Genomic DNA, 21075 nt, shown 5'->3' with positions numbered 1-21075 from the left:
ATTTCTAAAGCTTTCAGAAAAAAATTATCTTTGAAACAATGGACACTTGTAATCATTGACTTAAATAAGAGAAATGTTTAACCTACCTGCAAAGACTCGTGGAATGGGTCATGATAGGAGATGACTACTTACAAATAAACACAATCGTAATCTTTAACAAAAGTCTTCAACATGAATTTCAATGACTACACCAGCGTTAAAAAAGAAATATGATGATTGAACTCAAAAATATTACAATAGAAACTGACAACATAATATGATTAACTTCTTTCATCAATGAATTTTGCGTAGTGATACCAATGACTGAATTTAACATCTCTATAAAAGTGCTTGACTTGACATGTTCAATCAACCCCATCAGAAGATTTAACTGGTGTTGTAAAGCACTTTGTTTGAGCAGGTTTAGTGGATGTTGCACTTTATAAAAGCTCAAGTTCTTTTTTTTTTTTTTTTTTTAACTTAAAATCTGGTGATGCAAGGTGACAAGTATGCAAAATCCTGTTTTATCAGTGGTTGTTTTGTTTTGTTTTTAGAGCTTTACAGCACTTACGACAATCTGTGGTTATTTTAAAATAGAATAGATGGACAAAATTTTCTAGATTTATATTCTAAATAATAAATAAGACTGGATCAAACAGGGAACAAAAGTAAATTCCAAGAGCAAACCTATCAATGTGCTCAGAGATCACCTTAAATTACTATCCAGACACAAGCAAAAGATCCTCATAAAAGGAATCCACTCAAATGCTTAAAAAAATATTTGATTAAAATCAGAAAAAACAATAACAAAAAAAAATTTTAAAAATTTTAAAAACAAAAAAACTATAGATAACACTTCATAACAGAGAGATGATTTAAAAGGAAAAAAAACCATCTCCGTAAACTATCACCAAAACATTTGACTGTTTCCCTCTTTGCCTAGTCCCTGGCCAGGGCCATAAAAAAATCGAGTAATAATCCCATTCCAAGACAGAGAGCATTCTAGGAAAAGAGTAACAAATATAAGGGATAGAAGATGTTAAGTCTGACATCCCTGCCCACCATGGGAGGTCAAATGATCTAATCCCATTATTAGTTAACTTATATCTATGGTATAACAGCTGATGTCTTGTAAAAAGCCATTCTACTTTAGATCACAACGTTGCATATGTCAAACTTAATGGAAGTACTTGAATATATTTTTCATGACCCTGGAGTTTTAAAGGTAAGTCAAATAAACTCTTACTACTTTTGTTTATTAATAACCTAAATTGTGTTGAAAAAGACATTTATTAAAACTTTGAAATTACTCTTTATCCCTAGATGTGTGCATAACTTACTATAAACAGCTGCTGCTAGCAGTTTTGATTGAGTATTATATTGCAATTGTTATACGTAAAATTAAAAATTACAAAATAAATAAATAAAATCAAATTGTAACAAAATCGTGAAATTACATTTCATTGAATACATAAATTCATTTGTACATGTAATAGCAGTGAAATTGTCATGGAGAACAATGATACCCCCCAATTGCACCATAATCTAACTCCTAAAAAATGAAACAAGCCACAATTTGTCAGCACAGAAATCCATCCAACATGAGAGGCCTTACAAATGAAAAATAAGAGAGAAAGAAGGAATGAAGATATCCGTGTTTTGATATAAATTTCTATTTTTCCCTCTTTATTCATCCTTCTTTTCACATTGACATTCTCTTTCGTAATAATATACAAATATATGCTGTTTTATGGAATTAAATGTGTTGTGTTTTTTTTTTATTTGCCCATATTTTACTCCAGTATTTCAGTATTCTGGTAAAAAAAAACCCAGAGAACTTACATTTCAGCAGTGTTTTGTTTGACTGATTCTATACATATGGAACACTCTGTGACAATTTGGTATTATATGGAAATGAACCACCAGAGGAAATAATGGGTTTAAAGTAAATAAAATTGTCTGTATTCTCTTTTTTATATATTTTAAAACATTTTCATATAATATTTTTTTTCAGTATAGCTGAGCTGACATTTACCTCCCTCAATTTTAATCTAACTTTCAATTTTTAAAATCATGTTCACCAAACATAGAACTCAATCGAGATAGTCACATAATGTTTTTTCAATTTCCTTTCTTAAGATTGGATCAAAAGAGAGAAAAAAAAGAAAGATCGAAAGTGACTGGCAATCCTATTTCCGAAGTCATTCTTTTCTTATAATCTAAAAATAAAATAAAAAAAAAATAACTAAAAAATGATTGTTTCTTAGAAGACACAGTACACAAGACTAGATTAGATAAAATAACATTTCTAAATTTAAATCATCCCCTATTTTTTGCTGTACTTAATATACATATTAATGTTTAAATGTTTTTTTAATCTGAAACAAAGAAGAGACGGTTATTCAAATATGAGAATTTATCTCTGAAAAATTTGAAAGCTCTTTTTAACGACTAGATAACACCTGTTTCTTGTTTGTCCAAAATGCTTGATCACATAGTAAAACAATTTATAAACCAATAAACAAGAAATTTGATTGTGAGGGTCCAATAAATTTCCTGTTAAATCATTGTACAGTGCCTTAAAATTGTTTTAATTAAATACTTAATCACTTAATCTGATTTTAAAATGTTAAAAAAGAAAAGAAAAAAATACAGAAGAGAAATGTTCATTATTGGTATGACCCAAAAATGAAAGAGGATGCTATTCAAAAAGAAGGAAAACATCATTATCGTCTTCTCACTATAACCATTGCTTATTCAGCAATAAGGGTAGAGATTTCACCCTGTCTCTTGATCATTATTTGCATCCTGAGAAACAGAACTAAAACGTGATAACAACAAGCTCACCGCAATATTATAATAAATAATAAATTAGAAAAGAAAGACAATATCAAAATCTCATATTCATGTTCTTTGGCTGTCTCCTCGTCTACTTTAAATAAATCTTGAGCTTATCAAGAAGATTCTAGCGTATGCCAGTCAACACCAACAAAAAACGGATGTGCTTTGATTTCCTCACACCCTGCCATACCTGATCCTAGTCTCTCCTTGGGGTTGAAAGTCAGCAACTGAAAGGAAATGAGTAATTTCTTTTTCTTAAAATAGGAGAATACTGGAAAGTAATAATATCAAAGTATTTCTAAACTTCATTTGAAATATTATTATAAAATTGAGAAAGTCTATGTGTTAACTACTCTACAAAAAACTGACAGTTATACATTATAATGACAAAAACAATTTTAATTCCAATTAGACAATACTAGTAGACTCAAAAAATGTCAGATGAAACATAATAGAGACATTGTTCCAGATCAAAACACTTTGATTACTATACCTGTCTGTCTACGGTTAATTTTTGTGATTGGCCCTTGTCCAAAAAAAATTTTTTTAAATGTCAAAGAAACCTACATATAATTATATTACTTACTCCTTCTAATAGCCCCCTTGCCTCATCTGATACAAAAGCTGGAATGTGTAAACAGGTGTGCGAATTGATTCCCCCTGGATGACATTCACGAAGACTCTGGATGAAAATATACAAATACATAAATAGTTCCTTTTCAAATGTTGAGTTGAGACACTTCATTGAACTCTAACAAAGTTTAATCTAAGGCTAAGAGAACTAAAATAAGATAATTTTACCATGAATATTATTATCATCACCTTAAGAAAAGGTGTGAAAATTTAATTTGATTTTTTATTTATCATGCTAACACTGTCTTTCCTTGAAAGTCTTGAGAAAAAAAAAAACAAACCCAAAGATTATTTAAGTCTGAGGTAAAAAGAATGCAGAAAATGAACGATAAAGACAGAAGCAACCTTTAACGCAAGACTATCAAAAACACTGGAATAAATCAAAAGAAAATATCAGTCCTTATGAATTTCACTACACTATTCAGATACCCATACCTGCCCAATAACCAACTCGTACAGCAAGGCACCAATACTCCACCAATCACAAGCCATGTTGTAACCTCCTATGGACCGTAATTCTGATGGGAAGAAAAGGGATTTTCAACACATAAATCAAAATCTCTAGACCATGATGAAACACATCCTCTCTTTCTCAACTTTGATGCCATAATAAGAAACTCTACCCTTTATCATTGTGAAATGCCATCTTTTGTAGAGTGCAAGGGTGTGTGGAGTCATTAGGGTTTTTGTGAAATCAATGAGTCAAACAAATTATGTCTATCAAAAATTTCCCATTTTATTCCATTGTCTCTCTTTGTTTAGACTTCTCTTCGCCAGATGCCATTTGAGTTGGAAATGAAAGGGTTTTTTTTTTGTTTTGTTTTAAAAAAAAAATAAATGTTCTTATTTTCTTGTCTCTTATTTCATACCCTTTTAATCCATGTCAGCATCTATTATTGGAAATAAATCTTATGAATAACATGGTTGATTATGCTGACGTGTATAGACTCAGGTTTGATCAATGACATTAGATCTTTACCTCATCCCCTTGATTGGAACTGTCGACTGGGGTGACTTTCCCTTAACAGGCCTGTAAATGGTTGGTGAAAAAATTGTCGGAACTTTTTGAACACGCGAAAATAGACACAACAGGACAAAAATATGGACACAACACAGATATGACACGTCAATTGACTAGTCAAATCATGTCACTTTCCCCTACTTATTTATAAAGAGGTCCTTATTTTATGGTACCAAAAAAAAAAAAAAATCCTAATTACTTGAGGGCCCAGGTCTGAGTTGGTTGTAAAATGAAAGAAAGAGAACAATTCCTACCCTTTTGAAGGATGTGTATCTCGTGCTTGATATGGGAAGCTGCGTATCTTCGCTCCTGTTTGTGTTAAATGTTTACGCTGATTCTTTGGTTTATTTGGATTAATTCTTATATAGAAGAAGAAGAAGAAGAAGAAGAAGAAGAAGAAGAAGAAGAAGAAGAAGAAGAAGAAGAAGAAGAAGAAGAAGAAGAAGAAGAAGAAGAAGAAGAAGAAGAAGAAGAAGAAGAAGACGACGAAGAAGAAGAAGAAGAAGAAGAAGACGACGACGACAACGAAGAAGAAGAAGAAGAAGAAGAAGAAGAAGAAGAAGAAGAAGAAGAAGAAGAAGAAGAAGAAGAAGAAGAAGAAGAAGAAGAAGAAGAGAAGGTGGTGCGGTCGTGTGAGAGCTTTCGAAGAAAAATAATTATTTAGCGTTATTTTTTTCCCGTCTCACATCGGGACAGAACCAATAAAATATAGAGAAAACGATATGAGAACCGGAGATATGCATGTGTGTCGGTAGCAAAATAGAGAGAAACCTTCCGGTCCGGTTCGACACACTTCTGTGTGTGCGCTATTTACTGACTAAGTGTGTGTGTGTGTGTGTGAAGACGACTCGCGCGAACTTCGTGACCCTCTCTCGCTGGATGTGGCACAGTAGCCAGGCAGTGAATACATCCACGTCTAGCGGAGCGTGTAGGTGGCATGATGCGACAAATAAAAAGTTGTTTTGTTTTGTTTTTTTAAGTCGGCATTTGAAACGGAATAAAATCTATTTTTTTCAAGGAACGAAATAAAAGTCTTATATTTTCTTTTTTATTGGTTCTGATCTTTGACGTTACGAATTTTATTTTTAATATTATCTTTTTTTATTTTTTAGCACTTATAGAGCAAAATCGTACTGTCGGAAATCCGACAACAGACGGAAGATTTATAGGCCTGCCTTAAGGGGAAACTTTGCCTCTTTAGAATTGGACCAATTAGAGTATATATATTTTGTGGCAACTATTTCCTTTAATAAAAAAATCAAGTCATTCAACTAGGAAAATAACTACAACAAAGCTGAGCTCACTCAAAATGCTCCAAATTTACAGAGGCAAAGTTACCTCAGTTGACGGTATCATGATTTATCACAAAAGGTTTTTGATTGTGTTAATATAATATGTATAAACAGATTACTCACCAGGAGCAGCATACAAGTCATTGACAGCTTCCCAGTTGATACCATGATCACCTTGACCTAGGTGACAAAAATAGGTTAAGTAGATAGTTCCACCCTCTGCCAACAGGATGTTATTAGGGTTCAAATCTCTGGGGAAAGAAATAGCAGAGATTCTCAGTTTTAAGCATGAAAAGAATACCACATAAAAATGCACATCTGAATGGCACATTTTTTATGATCCACATTATACTCAATGCATTACACAGAACAACATTTATTTTCCCAGCAGCCCACATGAAACCATTTTCCGACTTAATTTAGTCTAAGTCACTTATTTGACATCTCATTGGAAATTGTATTGTTCTTAATAACAAGAAATGAAGTGAGTAGGAAAGTTCCAGAAGACAACAGAGAATAAAAACTTGGCAGCGGCGATGGGGGCTCGAACTCACGACCTTACTGGTACGACAACTCTACCTGGCTGGGAGATCATGACTCTACTGTTTGAGCTATCCACGACCCCAAAAAAGTTGCTTCAAAGCTTAGTCTAACTAGAGCCTTCTCTCCCCGATTTCTTGAGGTCATGGGTTCAACACACACAAACGCCGCGAAGTTAGTTGGCCAGCATTTAAGCTTAATAGCCAATATTCTCAAACACAAACATGTAACATAGAAACGATTGAGACAAAGCTTTGAAGCGACTGTTTTGGGGTTCGTGGACAGCTCATACGGTAGAGTCACAATCTCCCCGGCCAGGGGTAGTTGTCGTCTCAGTAAGGTCGTGGGTTCGGGCCCCCATCGCTGCTGAAAAGTTTTTATTCCCTGTTGTCTTCTGGCACTTTCCTACTCACTTCATTTCTTGTTATTATCAACATAAGTGCCTGCTCCACTCACTTTTCTGCACTGTTCTACAGCATATGTCACTGAATTTAACCAGGAATTAATTTGCACTTCAGTAGGGCAAGGTGGGTAAACTGCCTTGACATGACACTGAGGCAAAAATGATGCCAAATATTGGCTCATTATTATCTAATCACTACTAATGAATTGGCATTTACACTTGAGCATGGTTTCCTCAAACTCCTCAGGACATCCAAAAAGGTTTGAAGGAACAGTTGGTCGTGAAAACTGTGTCTTGAAACAATGACTTTCTATGTTGAGATAGACAACTTTATATATTGCAAACAAAGTCATCAATTATCATCTTCCTCTTTATTTGATTGGCTTTTTTATCAACAGTGGGTAGACAATGGAAAAGTCAATGCATGTTTTTAAAAAAATCACAATAACAGCACTTTCTCCACTTCATCGTTCCATTGTTTTCAGTCACTTACAACTTGCTCACTGGTACAAGCCTCAATAATTTGCTCTATAAACCTCAACGTTTTTGTTCTTCCTTCGCCATCCTCATTCAAAATTGGTCTTCTTATTTCCAAAGTGGGAACATTTGTCTTTCACTTTTCTGACATGGAGACAGAAGTGATTGAGAGATTTAAAACTCATTCTTTTTTACACATATATAGCTGTCGCTGTCGCAGTAGATGACCATTGGCCATAATCACCAGGCATTATAAAAGAGTTAAATAAAGTTTGTTTTTTTTACCTTGAGTGAAATTAGTTTGAGGCAACTGGGCTCGAGGTTAAAATTGTTCGAAGAAGGAATGGACAGATAACAAAGAATAATAAAGAAAAGAATGGGTCATTTGAATGAGATTGAGGTAACCGTGTGTTCGAGAAAACCATACTCAAGTGTATCTTCATGTAATCATAGTCATAACAATCTATCTTAATTTGCAAAATTAAAATTGTGACATAAGATTATCTGCTGAATCAAACTATGCATAGCAAGACAGACAGCATATGGCGAAATAATAGAAAATTGTTAAAAGAAAAAAAAGAGAGGGACCATTTTAGACTAAATATATAAATACCTACTTGCAAATGATTCCCAATGAATGAAGTCTGGAAACAGCAGTCACAATGTTGGCGATCCATTTCCGAATACTGCATTCTGGGAGACGAACTTGCTCCTGGTTGGCTGAATCAAGTCGCTCAAACAAATCTGTCACTGTTCTAGCTCTATTTCTAGTTGGGGATCGAAGATCACACTCAAAGGATGCTGATCTTGTCATTTCTTTGGAATTCATCCTTGTTAGAGATAATTTGTGTGGAGTGCTAGTTTGTCTGAATATTGCATTTGCTGAGTTGATTCTTGGACGTGAATTTGAATCGGTATCAGCAATGACAGGAACTTTGTCAAAATCATTTTCAAGCAGTTTGGAATTTTTATCTGAAGATTCAGAAGTATCACACTCACTAACCTTATTAGCATCACCTGAAGAACTTCTTTTATCTGACTGAGAAATATCACTTGATGAAGTCCCAGAATATCGATTCAAATCATAAATACTTGGTTCCTCTAATTCACTTGATGCAGCAGAATTTGGATTTTCAACAGTAGAATCTTGAGATGAATTTGAGGTCTTTGCCTCATTACTTTCCACTTTTTTATGATCAGTCTCGTATAAAACTTTGTCAACCTCTTTCAAAAGCTCTTTTGAGCTCTGAACAATATCAGATGAGTTGAAAGTTGGTGCATATCTAGAAGACTCTTCTGAATGGAAAACTTCATCTTCACTCAGCTGCCTATGTACATCATTATTTTTTAAATCATCTGAAGAATCTATGCCTTTCACAGAATCTGTCAATGGTTCCAGGTCTTCTGCAATGCTATCTATCCTTTCAAAAAAGGCTGTACTTAAACGCCTATTGTCTTCACTATCTATGCTATTGATGGAAAAGGCCTCCACATTTGTGCGATGAGTTTGCAGCAAAGACTGGAAATGGCTATCGTCGTGGAAGGGAGATGTTGGAGATAATGGAGTATTTTCAGAATCATAAATGTGAGATGTGGAATCATCAGAGAAACTGGACAACTGCCTGTTAAAAGAGTGTTCTTCTCCTGATATATCATTCGATATATTAAAATCATCAGCAACCGGATTATCACTCATTGCAACACTTCCTTTTATCTCTTCACAATCGCCTTTCCCACCAGATTTAATCACAGATGAAAATCTAACAACTCCAGCAGTTTCTGAAGACTGAACGATATTTGATTTCAATTCATTTCCTTCTCCTTCATGGTCTTTTGGTGAAAGTCTTGATGAATTATGATAACCATTTGACAATTCAACACCATCATCATTTCCTTCATTCTCAAGTTTAAATCCTGTATAAATATTCTCATTGTCTTTCCTTTCGCCATTAAAATTTAGTTGTATCCCTGTCTGTACACTGCGTTCACCAGATAAATAGTCTCCCACATAAGTCCATAATTTTCCTCCATTTGCATATTGAAGAAGGAGATAGATGGCATTGTCCGTCTCATAGAATTTGTGAAGGCTGACCATAAAGGGACAGGAGGTAGGAAGGATACTGGGAAGGCGACTGTTAGAGTCAGAGGCTGGTGACTTATGGATTGACTGAAATGAGAAACAAAAGTTAATATAAAAAGAGTGTACAAAGTTCCATTTCATCATAAATGATCCGAATCCTTTAAGTGTCATTTTATTCTGGAGAAAGTGAAAGTAATCGTCGAGTCATAAAAAGCTATTCCTGTTTCTGTTATAAACCTCTGTCATTATAAGGGGTCCATTTTTTAAACTGTGTGAACAAAGAAAAAAAAAAAATTCATGGACTGCCATAAAATAGCTTCATAGTAAGTTAACCCTCTTGTATTTTCATGAACGGACAATTAAATTTTCACTCATTTGAATGTGATGAGAGTTAAAATGATAACATTTTTACCCATTACAAATTATACTTGACCATTTTTAAACCTAACCTTAATGACAAATGTTTCATCTGTTGCCTTATCTCTGATGAGTATGACCTTGTCGATGATACCCAACACTTGAAAATTGCGTAAATCTTTCACAGAACCTCTGATAAAGGCCAAGGATGGGTCAAGGTCAAGAGATGGAGACAAGTAACTGTCAATCTGAAAGTCAAAGAGAAAAAGAGAGAAAAGGGAGGGGGAGGGGGAGTTGACTTTTAAATATGTTTATTAGTTAAAAAGGAAAGTATAAACAAATCAATACCGTCTATGACAACATCTTTGATGATCTTCTCTACAGCACCTTATGACAGATGACCTTTTTCCCTCAGTCTCTATCTGTGCGAGAAGGCATACAAGGATTTGATTTGATGTATTTTTACATAAACAAAAGTCCAAGCTTAACACATTAAATACCTGAACTTTTTAATAACACGTTTGATAGTTGAAACTTATATATTAATCAAGTATACTGTTGTTACATCAACTAAATCAGACTTTATTCACAAAAAATTTAAGAAATATCAGTTCACATTCATTGATTCAGAGTAAAATGCAACCAAAGGGGAACTGCTAAATTGAAAATAATAAATTTATTGAGTAATTTTTCAAAGTGGTGGAAAACTGTCTTACTCCCCATCGACGCTCATTGACATCCTCCGAGGCAAGATGTCTGTTGAAAAGATCCTCAGCTTTCATTAAGTACTGTGCCGTCTTCCTCCTAACTGCATCCCTTCTGCTCTTGTTACTGTCCCCTGTAGATGTTAGCATGAGAAATAAAATTTGCTGACAAAAAAACCCCATAAAAATAATTAATAAATAAACATATAAATATAAAAAATAATTCATCCGTATGCAAAGACTTTGATCAGTTTGGATATAACTTTTAATTCATATTGCTTTAAAATTACAATATGTTAAATGCAACAGAAATAAGTAACAATTGTTCTAATACAATGTTTAAAAAAAAACTAAATTCATAATTAGAAGCTTTCTTCACAGCATCATAATATATCCTTTAGTCAACTTGTCTTAAAAAATGTTATGAAATAAACTTGACTATTCCAAGGATTTTTAATCATCTTCGGAAGAGTAAAAATATTTATTCCGATATTTGGCAACTTTCGACCTGGATCAAAAAGTTGTTCAAATGTTCTCCTCACATAATTGCTCATTTAAAAAGTTAAAGTAACTTAAGAGCTGTTTTTTTTAAATCATCAAGATTGAAAACTATACCTTGTACACCCTGTAATAAAATCCCCACACCACTTTTGTAGTATGCAAACGCCACCTCAAAGTCTCCATTGGCCTCACTATTCTGTGCCATGCTGATTTGACCGGCTGCTAGATAGATGTAGTCCTCCTTCCCTGCAGCAGCAGTAGCATCATGAAAAAATGATAACTACATATCAATATCCAAATTCAATGCGATGATAGGTATAGTGGATGAAAGCAAGTATTGGACGATAGAAATAAATATTCTTTATAGGTTAATAAATAGACTAAGACATGTTTCTATTACACATGTGTTAAACAAGTCATTATCTTAATTAATCAATTATATCTACTAAATGATTGCTTTCTTTCTATTCAAATATTTTGACCCTAGTTACTGTAACTTAATTGATATAGTAAAGAGAACAGTTTCATATCTATTAAAGCTATTAGTACTTAACTCACATTCAGGCAATATGTAAAATATCAACAGATATTTTAAAACATTCATAAGTGAATAAGAGACTAACCTATTTGTTCAACATACAAAATCACAACATACCCCCAAGATCCATACTCGAGACGCTGTGTTCAGTGCTAGATCTTGATCTTTTTGGACTCTTGGAAATCAACTTGTGTAACAATCCTTTACTACTACGAGTTGGGGTGGAATTAATCTTGTCTGCCTCCAGGGATCTATCTGACCCAAATCTTTGTGATCCTGAGGTTGCAGTTGTAGTCTGGCTTCTCATTTTATCCCTCTGTTCTTTGTCAGTTTTGGCTACTTGACTTTCACTCTCTCCTCTGTATTGGTTTGAATTTGAAATTTGAAGAGATACACATATATGAGATGTTTCATTGCTTTTCTTGTTTAGTCATCTTTCCCTCTGAAACATTTTTGTTTTCATGCTTATGCTTGATATGAGTGTTATCAGTTTCTTTTTTTTTTTTTAAACTACCACTCTGGAAAATCTTCCTATGGTTAAAACAATATAGACACGTTAAATTTTGTGTGCAACTTCTGTGTTTAATGTTACTCGTGTTAATATAGGTTTTGCCAACTACATTAAATTAAAAACAATATGGAACAAACTAAATGTGGCTTGACCCATTGTTATAAATATAAAGATCTCAAATAGCCATATCATTTGCAAAACTCACAATGATGTGCTACAGTCTCATCATGAATATTATCTCCTCTGACTATAAGATAACTGCAATATCAAGTGATGATGAAAAACCAATTCAGTTGATAATAAAAAGGTACTGAGAAAAGGGTGGCCACAACCAATTCAGAGACTATCAATGTTATTTACATACCTTTGAGACATAGACGATGTCTGAGATGATGAGAAGCTGTAAGATCTGGTTGCCTCCCATGGACCAGAGAGATCAAGATCACCCTTGCCACACTCAATAGTGGAACTCTCTGACATTTTACGAAGGGGATCAAAGTCCTCTAAATCATCATCAATAAGACCCGATCCAATAATAACATCAATCTTCTCATCAGTATCGTCCGTGGAGGAGGACTTGATTGACACATTACACACTAGAGTTGAGCTGCTGCTTATATCTGTGTCGCAACGGTGGGTTTTTTGTTTTTCATCATCCACATTTTCTGAAAATGAATATCATCCTAAGATAAAAACTCCCCATTTGTCATTTCAAGAAAGTTTTAAGAGAATGCTACTTGAATCAGTTCCCTTGATCTTTTTACTAAGTCCTCTTCTTGCGATATGCTTTTATTTTGACTTTCTGAGAATAGTTTAGTCTCAACAATGGCTTTTTAATAAAATCGAGCCTACCTTTGTGCCAGACAGACAAAGCAGGTAATGAGGCTTATTTCTTTGAGGAGGGAAGTATCATGACCCATCACATATTCAATTAAAAGAGACATTGTGAGCCAGAATAAGAATAAATATTTGATTTCTTGTTAATACAGACTAACTTAAAATTGATATCAGTACTTTTGATTTGATTTGAAGGGGTCCTGATTACACAGTTTGTAGAGCACTCGCTTCCATTCAAAGGGACTGAGATCAATCCCTAGTGAAGTCGAGATTATAAATTTTTTTCTGACCCCTGTTCACCAAGCAGTAATTAATACTATCTGTGCTTAAACAAAACCGGTTGTATAACGAGGCTTGACTGCATTGCCCAGGCTTACTGTGACACAACCTCAATTTAACACCATTCCTAGTAATACAAAACATAAAATGTAATAACTTACCATCATTTTTAGGACCATCTGGTCTGTCTATATCCATCTCAGCACACATGTTGAGTCCTGTCAGAAGCCAGCTATTACTATGTGTCATATGAGACTCTTGGCCATCTGATGATGATGATGCCAATCTTGTACTTCCCGTATTGGCCATTGGATCAAACAAAGCGAGTTCAGGGTCAGGCAGGCTCTGAGCTAAGACTGAGTCTTCGTCTGTATCAATGGTGTCATCACCAGTTGACGAATCAAGGCTTATGTTGTCTGCTACTTGAGGAAAATTCCAAGTCCCTTCAAGCCCTGTAATACTAGTTTAAAAATAATATGGGTTAATATATTTGGGGTTTTTTTTCACTGTATGAAACAGTTAAACTTATATGAAAAAACACCCATCTTTGCTGATGCTAACAATATCAAGTTTGGTTTTTCTGACTACAATGATGAATATTATTTACTGTGGTGTTGATATCAGAAGAGTTGGTCTTTCTTTAGAGTATTTGTATCACTACTTGTGCAGGTCAAAAGTTTTTAAAAAACAAAGCAAAATTACCATAAACTTTTCTAGGGTTGATATTATAAAAGCCTGCGATAAGCTACCATTTCACTCTTTAAAATTTGAGATGAAGCAGTCAAAACAGGATGTATTAGGAAATAATAAGTGAAGTACAATATAAACTTACTCTGCCACTTTGTAATCAGCAAAACTATCGCTCTCCATTTCTTTCTTTTGAGCACTATTAACAACAGCTTTATTTTCCATGGTCAAATCAGGAGAGAGATCTAAATGTGAAGGTAAGCTTTCACTTTCTGTATTTGTTTGGGGTGTAAGAATGGGAACAAGATCAGGAGGCGGTTTTCCATCTGATTGACTGCTGTCACCTGATAAAACATCAAGGGTCGAGGATGACCTGAGGACAAAGGGAGCTTGCTTGAGGCTGTTTGAGGATTTGGATTTCCCATCCTGTTGAAAAAAAAATCAAAAAAAAAAAAAATCACCAATTTTGAATAAGCTACTTGAAGATTAAGAAAAATACACGAGTAAGGCAGTGCTCATAAATTAACACTGACGTATAGGTGAAACAACTTTGTCAGAGTGTATAGAAACTAAGATCTATATATGACTTCTGGAAAAGGTCACTTAAGTAAGTCTCAACAGATAATGTTAACAAAAATGAATAACGTTTCTCTAGCTTATATTCATTTTGGAAGAGAAAATGTGTGTGCAATACCTCATAAAAAAAATCCAACAAAAAAACAAAATTGATGCATGCTAAATATAGCACAAATAATATGCAAATATTTAAAATGCTATAAAAAAATAATTTGCGGTTATAAGTCTGCACATGATTAGATTAAAGGTGGGAGGAAATATAAAGTTCTGAAAGAAAATGCTCAGTTCATATCGGTGAATTTTGTAATAAGGAAAACAAAAAAGCATTGTGCAAATATGACTTACATCAATAAATTGTCTAAATATCACTGATTTGTATAAATGTGGCTGTCCAGAGATGAAATTCAAAAGATCAAGGGCACTCTGTCGTCGCTCCTCTATCACTGTGTCATCAAAGCGACCTGCAATAGTAAAATTAATGATTACATTAGAATTAGCAATTAATTCATTAGAACTGTTGCAAAATCATTTAAACTAAAATTAAATAAAATTAATTATCAAGGGCATTCTATTTCGAAATTTGGTTCATAATCATATCAGCCTAATGTAATTTTAATAATTTTTGTAAGATTATACATTTAATAAGAGGAGACTTCCCAACATAATATATGATTCCAGTTTGTCTATAGTTCATGTTAACAGTTTTCTTTATTTCATTTGGACATATTAAATCAAATAATACAAGTTAAGGGTAATTGTTAATACAACTGCAAGAGGCAGATCTTATTTTGAGAAAAAAATTAACTTGATGTGTCTCGACCGATGGTCAATCCTACAACCTTATAATCCTTGCAGTGTCCTATGCAGTAGATATTTGCGTGGCATACATAGGTTTGAGTAAAACTGTACTTCAAATACCGCATTTTATATAAATTTTAAAAAATAGTCCTCAATAGGTCAAAAATTACAGTAGATTAATGAACATTGAATGCAAATTCCATATATATTCCATTTTAATTAAAACTATGATGGGGAAAAATTCATAAGAGAATGAAATAGATATGATAGAGGACTAACATAGTAGAAGGGAGTAGATGAAAACTTTAAAATATTTTCTAAAATCTTACCAAACAATTTTGGTTTTGCAAATTCTGGAAATGGTTCCCTTCGATGAAGAGCTTTATGCAAGGCAAATAATGATTTATACAGAGTCTTGAAGTCATTGTATCTCTTCCAACAAACAATCTGGAAAGTGGTTTTAAAAGAATTCATTGGATGAAACATTACTAGAATAGAAAATAGTTATAAGATTGGATGTGCAATCATACATATCCATATTATTACCCTACATTTAAATGCATTTAAGGAACATGGGAGGCATTCAAGAAAATTGTTAGTAAAAGATCAAAATAATGCCACAAGTTTTAAGTCATGTTGGAAGAAGCACATGATGCGGTTATGTGGTCTAATGGTATGACACTTGCCTTTGGACCAGAAGGTCCCGAGTTCAAGTCTCACTCTGAGTGGCAAATAGTTTAGTCCTAGGAAAAGGCTCTTTACTCTCATTCTCTCACCGTATCCAGGTGTAAAATCAGTACCTGCCCTTTAACAGCACTGTCTGTCATAAAAAAAATTGTAATATCGCCTTACAGGAATCATGTCTTGTCCTACGAGTACATGTTAAATGTTGCTGTTGGCTAGGGACACCCTGTGAAGCACTTTGAGCTTGGTGGACATTGCGAATATAAAATCTCAAGTTTTAATTATCATGGGAATACATCACTTTATAGAAATCTATGAGCAGAAAATGAAATGAATAAAACTGTATTTGATTGAATCATCATCTTAAAACAACTGATTGAATCCAGATATGTGAGGATCCAACATCTGACAAAGGCTCTATCAACAAAACCAGAGAAAATAAAATATTAATTTAAAAAATTTTAAATGTCAAAATTGTGTATCAAATCCAATTTCACAAATGTATATTATCAGGCCTGTAAATGACTGGTGAAAAAATTGTCGGAACTTTTTGAACACGCGAAAATAGACACAACAGGACAAAGATATGGACACAACACAGATATGACACGTCAATTGACTAGTCAAATCATGTCACTTTCCCCTACTTATTTATAACGAGGTCCTTATTTTATGGCACAAAAAAAATCCCAATTATTTGAGGGCCCAGGTCTGAGTTAGTAAAATGAAAGGAAGAGAACAATTCCTACCATTTTAAATGATGTGTATCTCGTGTTTGATGACACAGAAAGCTGCGTATCTTCGCTCCTGTTTGTGTTAAATGTTTACGCTGATTCTTTCGTTTACTTGGATTAATTCTTATAGGAGAAGAAGAAGAAGAAGAAGAAGAAGAAGAAGAAGAAGAAGAAGAAGAAGAAGAAGAAGAAGAAGAAGAAGAAGAAGAAGAAAAAAGAAGAAGAAGAAGAAGAAAAGAAGAAGAAGAAGAAGAAGAAGAAGAAGAAGAAGAAGAAGAAGAGGTGGAGTGGTCGTGTGAGAGCTTTTGAAGAAGAATATATATTTCGAAGAAAAATAATTATTTCGCATTATTTTTTTCCGTCTTACATCCTGACGGAACCAAAAAAATATAGAGACTGAGAAATAAGAACCGTAGATATGCATGTGTGTCGGTAGCAAAATAGAGAGAAACCTTCCAGTCCAGTTCGACACACTTCTGTGTGTGCGTTATTTACTGACTAGGTGTGTTTGTGTGTGTGTGAAGACGACTCGCGCGAACTTCGCAACCCACTCTTGCTGGCTGTGGCACAGTAGCCAGGCAGTGGATACATCCACGCCAAGCGGAGCATGTAGGTGGCATGATAATATTATAGCTAACTGATAGACGGCAAGTTTTGTTATGTCTTTGATGCGACAAATGAATTTTCTTTTTTTTTTTTTTTTAAGTCGGCATTTGAAACGGAATAAAAAATTTTTTTTTCGAGGAACGAAATAAAAGTCTTTTATTTTCTTTTTTATTGGTTCTGTTCTTTGACGTTACGAATTTTATTTTTACTATTATTATTTTTTTTTTAAATATTAGCACTTAAGAGCAAAATTGTGCTGTCGGAAATCCGACAATAGACGGAAGATTTACAGGCCTGTATTATTATCAGTTACAAGCAAAAGCTAGACTTTATGCAGGAAAATTTAAATTTTAACTACATCCATACTTCATTTCTCCAATAACTTACTTCTGTAAGAGTCTCTGGGGATTTGATTGGAAAAGTCTGAAAGTGGGAAAAAAAACAAACAAAACAATTAAGAATGAAAAAACTAAAATTATAATTTTGTCCGTAAATAGAAAATTTAGGCAAGGGTATGTCATAAAAGAAAAATAGTAATAAATAAATAAATATTTTAAAAAAACAGGTTTTTATTGTGTAGAGGTCTCATTTTTACTGTCATCAATTATCACTGAGATTCAAATGATTTCAAATGTCTCTATGAATTGATAAAGTGGTTTGGAGATTTTCCAGGTACATTTGAGGTTTTTCAGAATCTTAAGTTTTATGTTATTCATTAAATAAATCAGTGATGATGGTGGCAAAAAGGTAAAAATGGAGATTACTTGATGCATCCGTGCAAAGTATTTGTGGCAAACAATATAGTATATATACACTGCAGTCCACTTAAGATAAATTAAGATAAACTCTCGCATAAAAGAAACCCTGTGGGTGATCCTGATTTTTCTGCTCTAAATCATAAGTAATTTTTTAAAGCTTTCAAGCTATTCCAGTCAGGGGCCTTGAGATACAATCAATCCAGTTGTCGTTGAGCTAGTTTCTGCTGATCGTTCTGTTCAGCAGCATCAAGAAAGCAGAATATGAGGAATCCAAAAATGGAGGATCTTAATTTTAGGAAAACCGATTATACGGCCCCGATAGCTCAGTTGGTAGAGCACTCACTTCACATGTAAAGGGACTGAGATCAATCCCGGGTGAAGTCGATAATTTTTCTGATCACCGAGTCCACAAAGAAGTTAGAATTGATGGAAAGTACTTTGACATACAGTCTAGCATCCTATCCTAAAAAATAACTAATTATGCCCTTCCGCCACAATATCATAAGATTCCTCGCCTAGGCATTCTACGAAGGAATATAGATAATCCATGAAACAAGATGTCTGATGTCAACTGAAATCATCCATGTTGTCCAAGTGAGCAAATTGGGGGTTACTCATCTTGCCCAAGGAAAAAAATGAAAGCACCTTAAGCAGGGTTCGAACCTGGGACCCTTTTATCACAAGAAGTGGTCGATGACAAGAAAAAGGCAAGTTGATAGATTACAAACATCTATCCCTTTTGTTTTAGCGTGGGATAATAAGTAAGGCTGCTATTAAAACTTCGTCAAGCAAGTAATAATTCAGGCTTGGAATTTATGTACATTATTTGCATTTTGTTAATTTTCAATTCTACAACGACCGACTTCCTCTGTTTGATCACATAAACCATCTGACTTTTCAGACAATAGGCCCATGGCCATGGAGTCCGGGTTTATCCCGGTTTCTATAATAGTCTGAGAAACTGAAACGGACAATGGCAATTGCTTGCTATTGGATAGGATGCAAAGTACTTTCTACCAAATCTAACAGATCCAGCTACCCAATCACTGCTGGGTGAACAGGGGTGGGGGCGGGGCAGGAAAATGGTCGATGGGTCGAGTGCGCCTCATATTCACATTTCACAAATGAGGCATGAGGAGTCTTGTTGACTGAGTGGATTGAGCATTGCGCACCTTAGGACTTATGAGTCTGATGATAATACCCAAATTGTCATGATCTTGATATAGTAACGGAAATACTCCAAGACAAACACAAAATAATGCCAATTACAAAATGTTGAAAAGGTTTAAAAAAAAAAAAACATGGCTTGGGCTTGGGTAATTTGAGTTTGGAGTGAGATTGATTTGGTGACAAGGCCAAGGACTGGGACATACCTTGCATATCACTTTATAAATTGTAAACTTCTTTTTGTGCAATTGAGGATCAGTGACAGAAAAATGCCAAATGTTATCATGAATATTGAGCTTAGTATTTTGCTGATCCATTTCCTACAAATAAATAGACACCAACTTAATGTTGTTCATCATCTTGATAAGACTATCGTATCTTATCTTCAGAATAATGATTATTGTCAAGTTCCGCTGTCAATGACCCGGAAATGAAAAGATAAGCTAGATCATAAATTTGAGGTCATCATTCGAAGAATTTAAATTTCGTTTAATATAAAATACACTTTTCTTTATGGAACCCATAGAATTAAACGAATGAGAATACGTACGGAGCCTAAAAAGTGTCCACCAATGAAAGCATTCAGCGCCATTTTATCATGGGCTGGGAATGTAAGCATTACAATTTATTCGGTCTCTATGTCAACATAACGACACAAGAAAAAACAACAAACAATATCAAAATCCACAATAAACTGGTTCAGAATTGTTGCGTATATTTATGCCACAATAAATCTGTCAAAAAATGAAGTTAGAGAATGTGTGTAATCATGTATTATAATAATCTATAATGTGTTTTCCAACCACCACATCATCACTGTCACTACTACTACAACCACCATTACCACTTCATCACTACCACAACTACTACAACCACCACCACTCCATCATTATCACTACCACAATACCATCACTACTACAACCACCACCACTCCATCATCATCACTACTACTACTACTACTACTACTACTACTACTACTACTACTACTACTACTACTACTACTACTACTACTACTACTACTACTACTACACTATCACTACCACCACTATTACAACCACCACCACCACATCATCATCACGACCACTACAACTGCAACAACCACCACCACATCATCATCGCTACCTTTACTACTACAACCACCACCACAATATCATCACTACCACTACTACTACAACCACCAGCACCACATCATTATCACTACCACTACTACTACACCACCACCAGCACATTATCATCACTACCACTACTACTACAACCACCACAACCACAATGTCATCACTACCACTACTACTGCAACCACCACCACCATATCATTATCATTACCACTACTACTACAACCACCACAACCACATCGTCATCGCTACCACTACTACTACAACCACCACCAAATCATCATCATTACCACTACTACTATAAACACCACCACCACTACCACTACGCACGACCACCACTACATCATCATCACTATCACTACTACTGCAATTACAACCACCACCACATCATCATCACTACCTCTGCTACTACAACCACCGCCACAATATCATCGCTACCACTACTACTACACCACCAGCAGCACATCATCATCATTACCACTACTACTACAACCACCACAACCACATCGTCATCACTATCACTACTACTGCAACCACCACCACCATATTATCACCAATACAACTACTACTACAACCACCACCACCACATCATCATCACTACCACTACTACTACAACCACCACCACATCATCATCACTATCACTACTACTACAACTACAACCACCACCACCACATCATCATCACTACCACTACTACTACAACTACAATCATCACCATCACCACCACCACATCATCATCACTATCACTACTACTACAACTACCACCACCACCACCACCACCACATCATCATCAATACAACTACTACTACAATCACCAACACCACATCATCCTCACTACCACCAGTACTACAATCACTACCATTAGGTTTTGGAGCTTTATTTCATTTGAAATAAGGAAACTTCGGAATTGTATTTGGCACTATGTTTATATATCATAATATAATTCTAGTCAGTTATCTATT

The 21075-nt window shown here is 34.5% G+C and overlaps 1 protein-coding gene and 1 long non-coding RNA gene across 2 annotated transcripts in view; both read right to left on the bottom strand.

Moving 5' to 3' along the window:
- The window catches only part of LOC144958845 (uncharacterized), a 155131-nt gene that overhangs the window by 96691 nt on the left and 37365 nt on the right, over window positions 1–21075 (bottom strand). The window lies entirely within an intron of this gene.
- LOC144958751 (ribosomal protein S6 kinase delta-1-like) lies at window positions 517–19443 on the bottom strand. Its single transcript, XM_078890935.1, has 16 exons — window positions 19210–19443; window positions 17466–17501; window positions 15384–15501; window positions 14602–14717; window positions 13826–14106; window positions 13155–13453; window positions 12242–12542; window positions 11484–11725; window positions 10943–11074; window positions 10340–10461; window positions 9716–9871; window positions 7804–9353; window positions 5890–6017; window positions 3889–3971; window positions 3407–3502; window positions 517–3047 (listed from the first exon to the last, which is right to left on the bottom strand). The coding sequence occupies exons 1-16, from the start codon at window positions 19318–19320 to the stop codon at window positions 2934–2936; spliced, it is 3885 nt and encodes a 1294-aa protein (XP_078747061.1). The 5' UTR covers window positions 19321–19443; the 3' UTR covers window positions 517–2933.

The sequence above is a fragment of the Berghia stephanieae genome, chromosome 1, assembly GCF_034508935.2.
Source record: "Berghia stephanieae isolate SIO BIC M18660-M18661 chromosome 1, UCSD_Bste_1.3, whole genome shotgun sequence".
Taxonomy (NCBI): Eukaryota; Metazoa; Mollusca; class Gastropoda; order Nudibranchia; family Aeolidiidae; genus Berghia; species Berghia stephanieae.
The sequence above is the reverse complement of the archived record's forward strand: the minus strand, read 5'-3'. Positions and strand labels throughout refer to the sequence as shown.

What these genes read in the sequence shown, in the direction of transcription:
- LOC144958751 (XM_078890935.1), bottom strand. Translation starts at nt 19,320, where the DNA reads ATGGATCAGCAAAATACTAAGCTCAATATTCATGATAACATTTGGCAT. An exon ending in CTCGAGTATGGATCTTGGGG is followed by an intron (nt 11,075 to 11,483) that starts GTATGTTGTGAT and finishes CTGCTGCTGCAG; the next exon opens with GGAAGGAGGACTACATCTAT. An exon ending in CAAGGGGGCTATTAGAAGGA is followed by an intron (nt 3,048 to 3,406) that starts GTAAGTAATATA and finishes ATTTCCTTTCAG; the next exon opens with TTGCTGACTTTCAACCCCAA.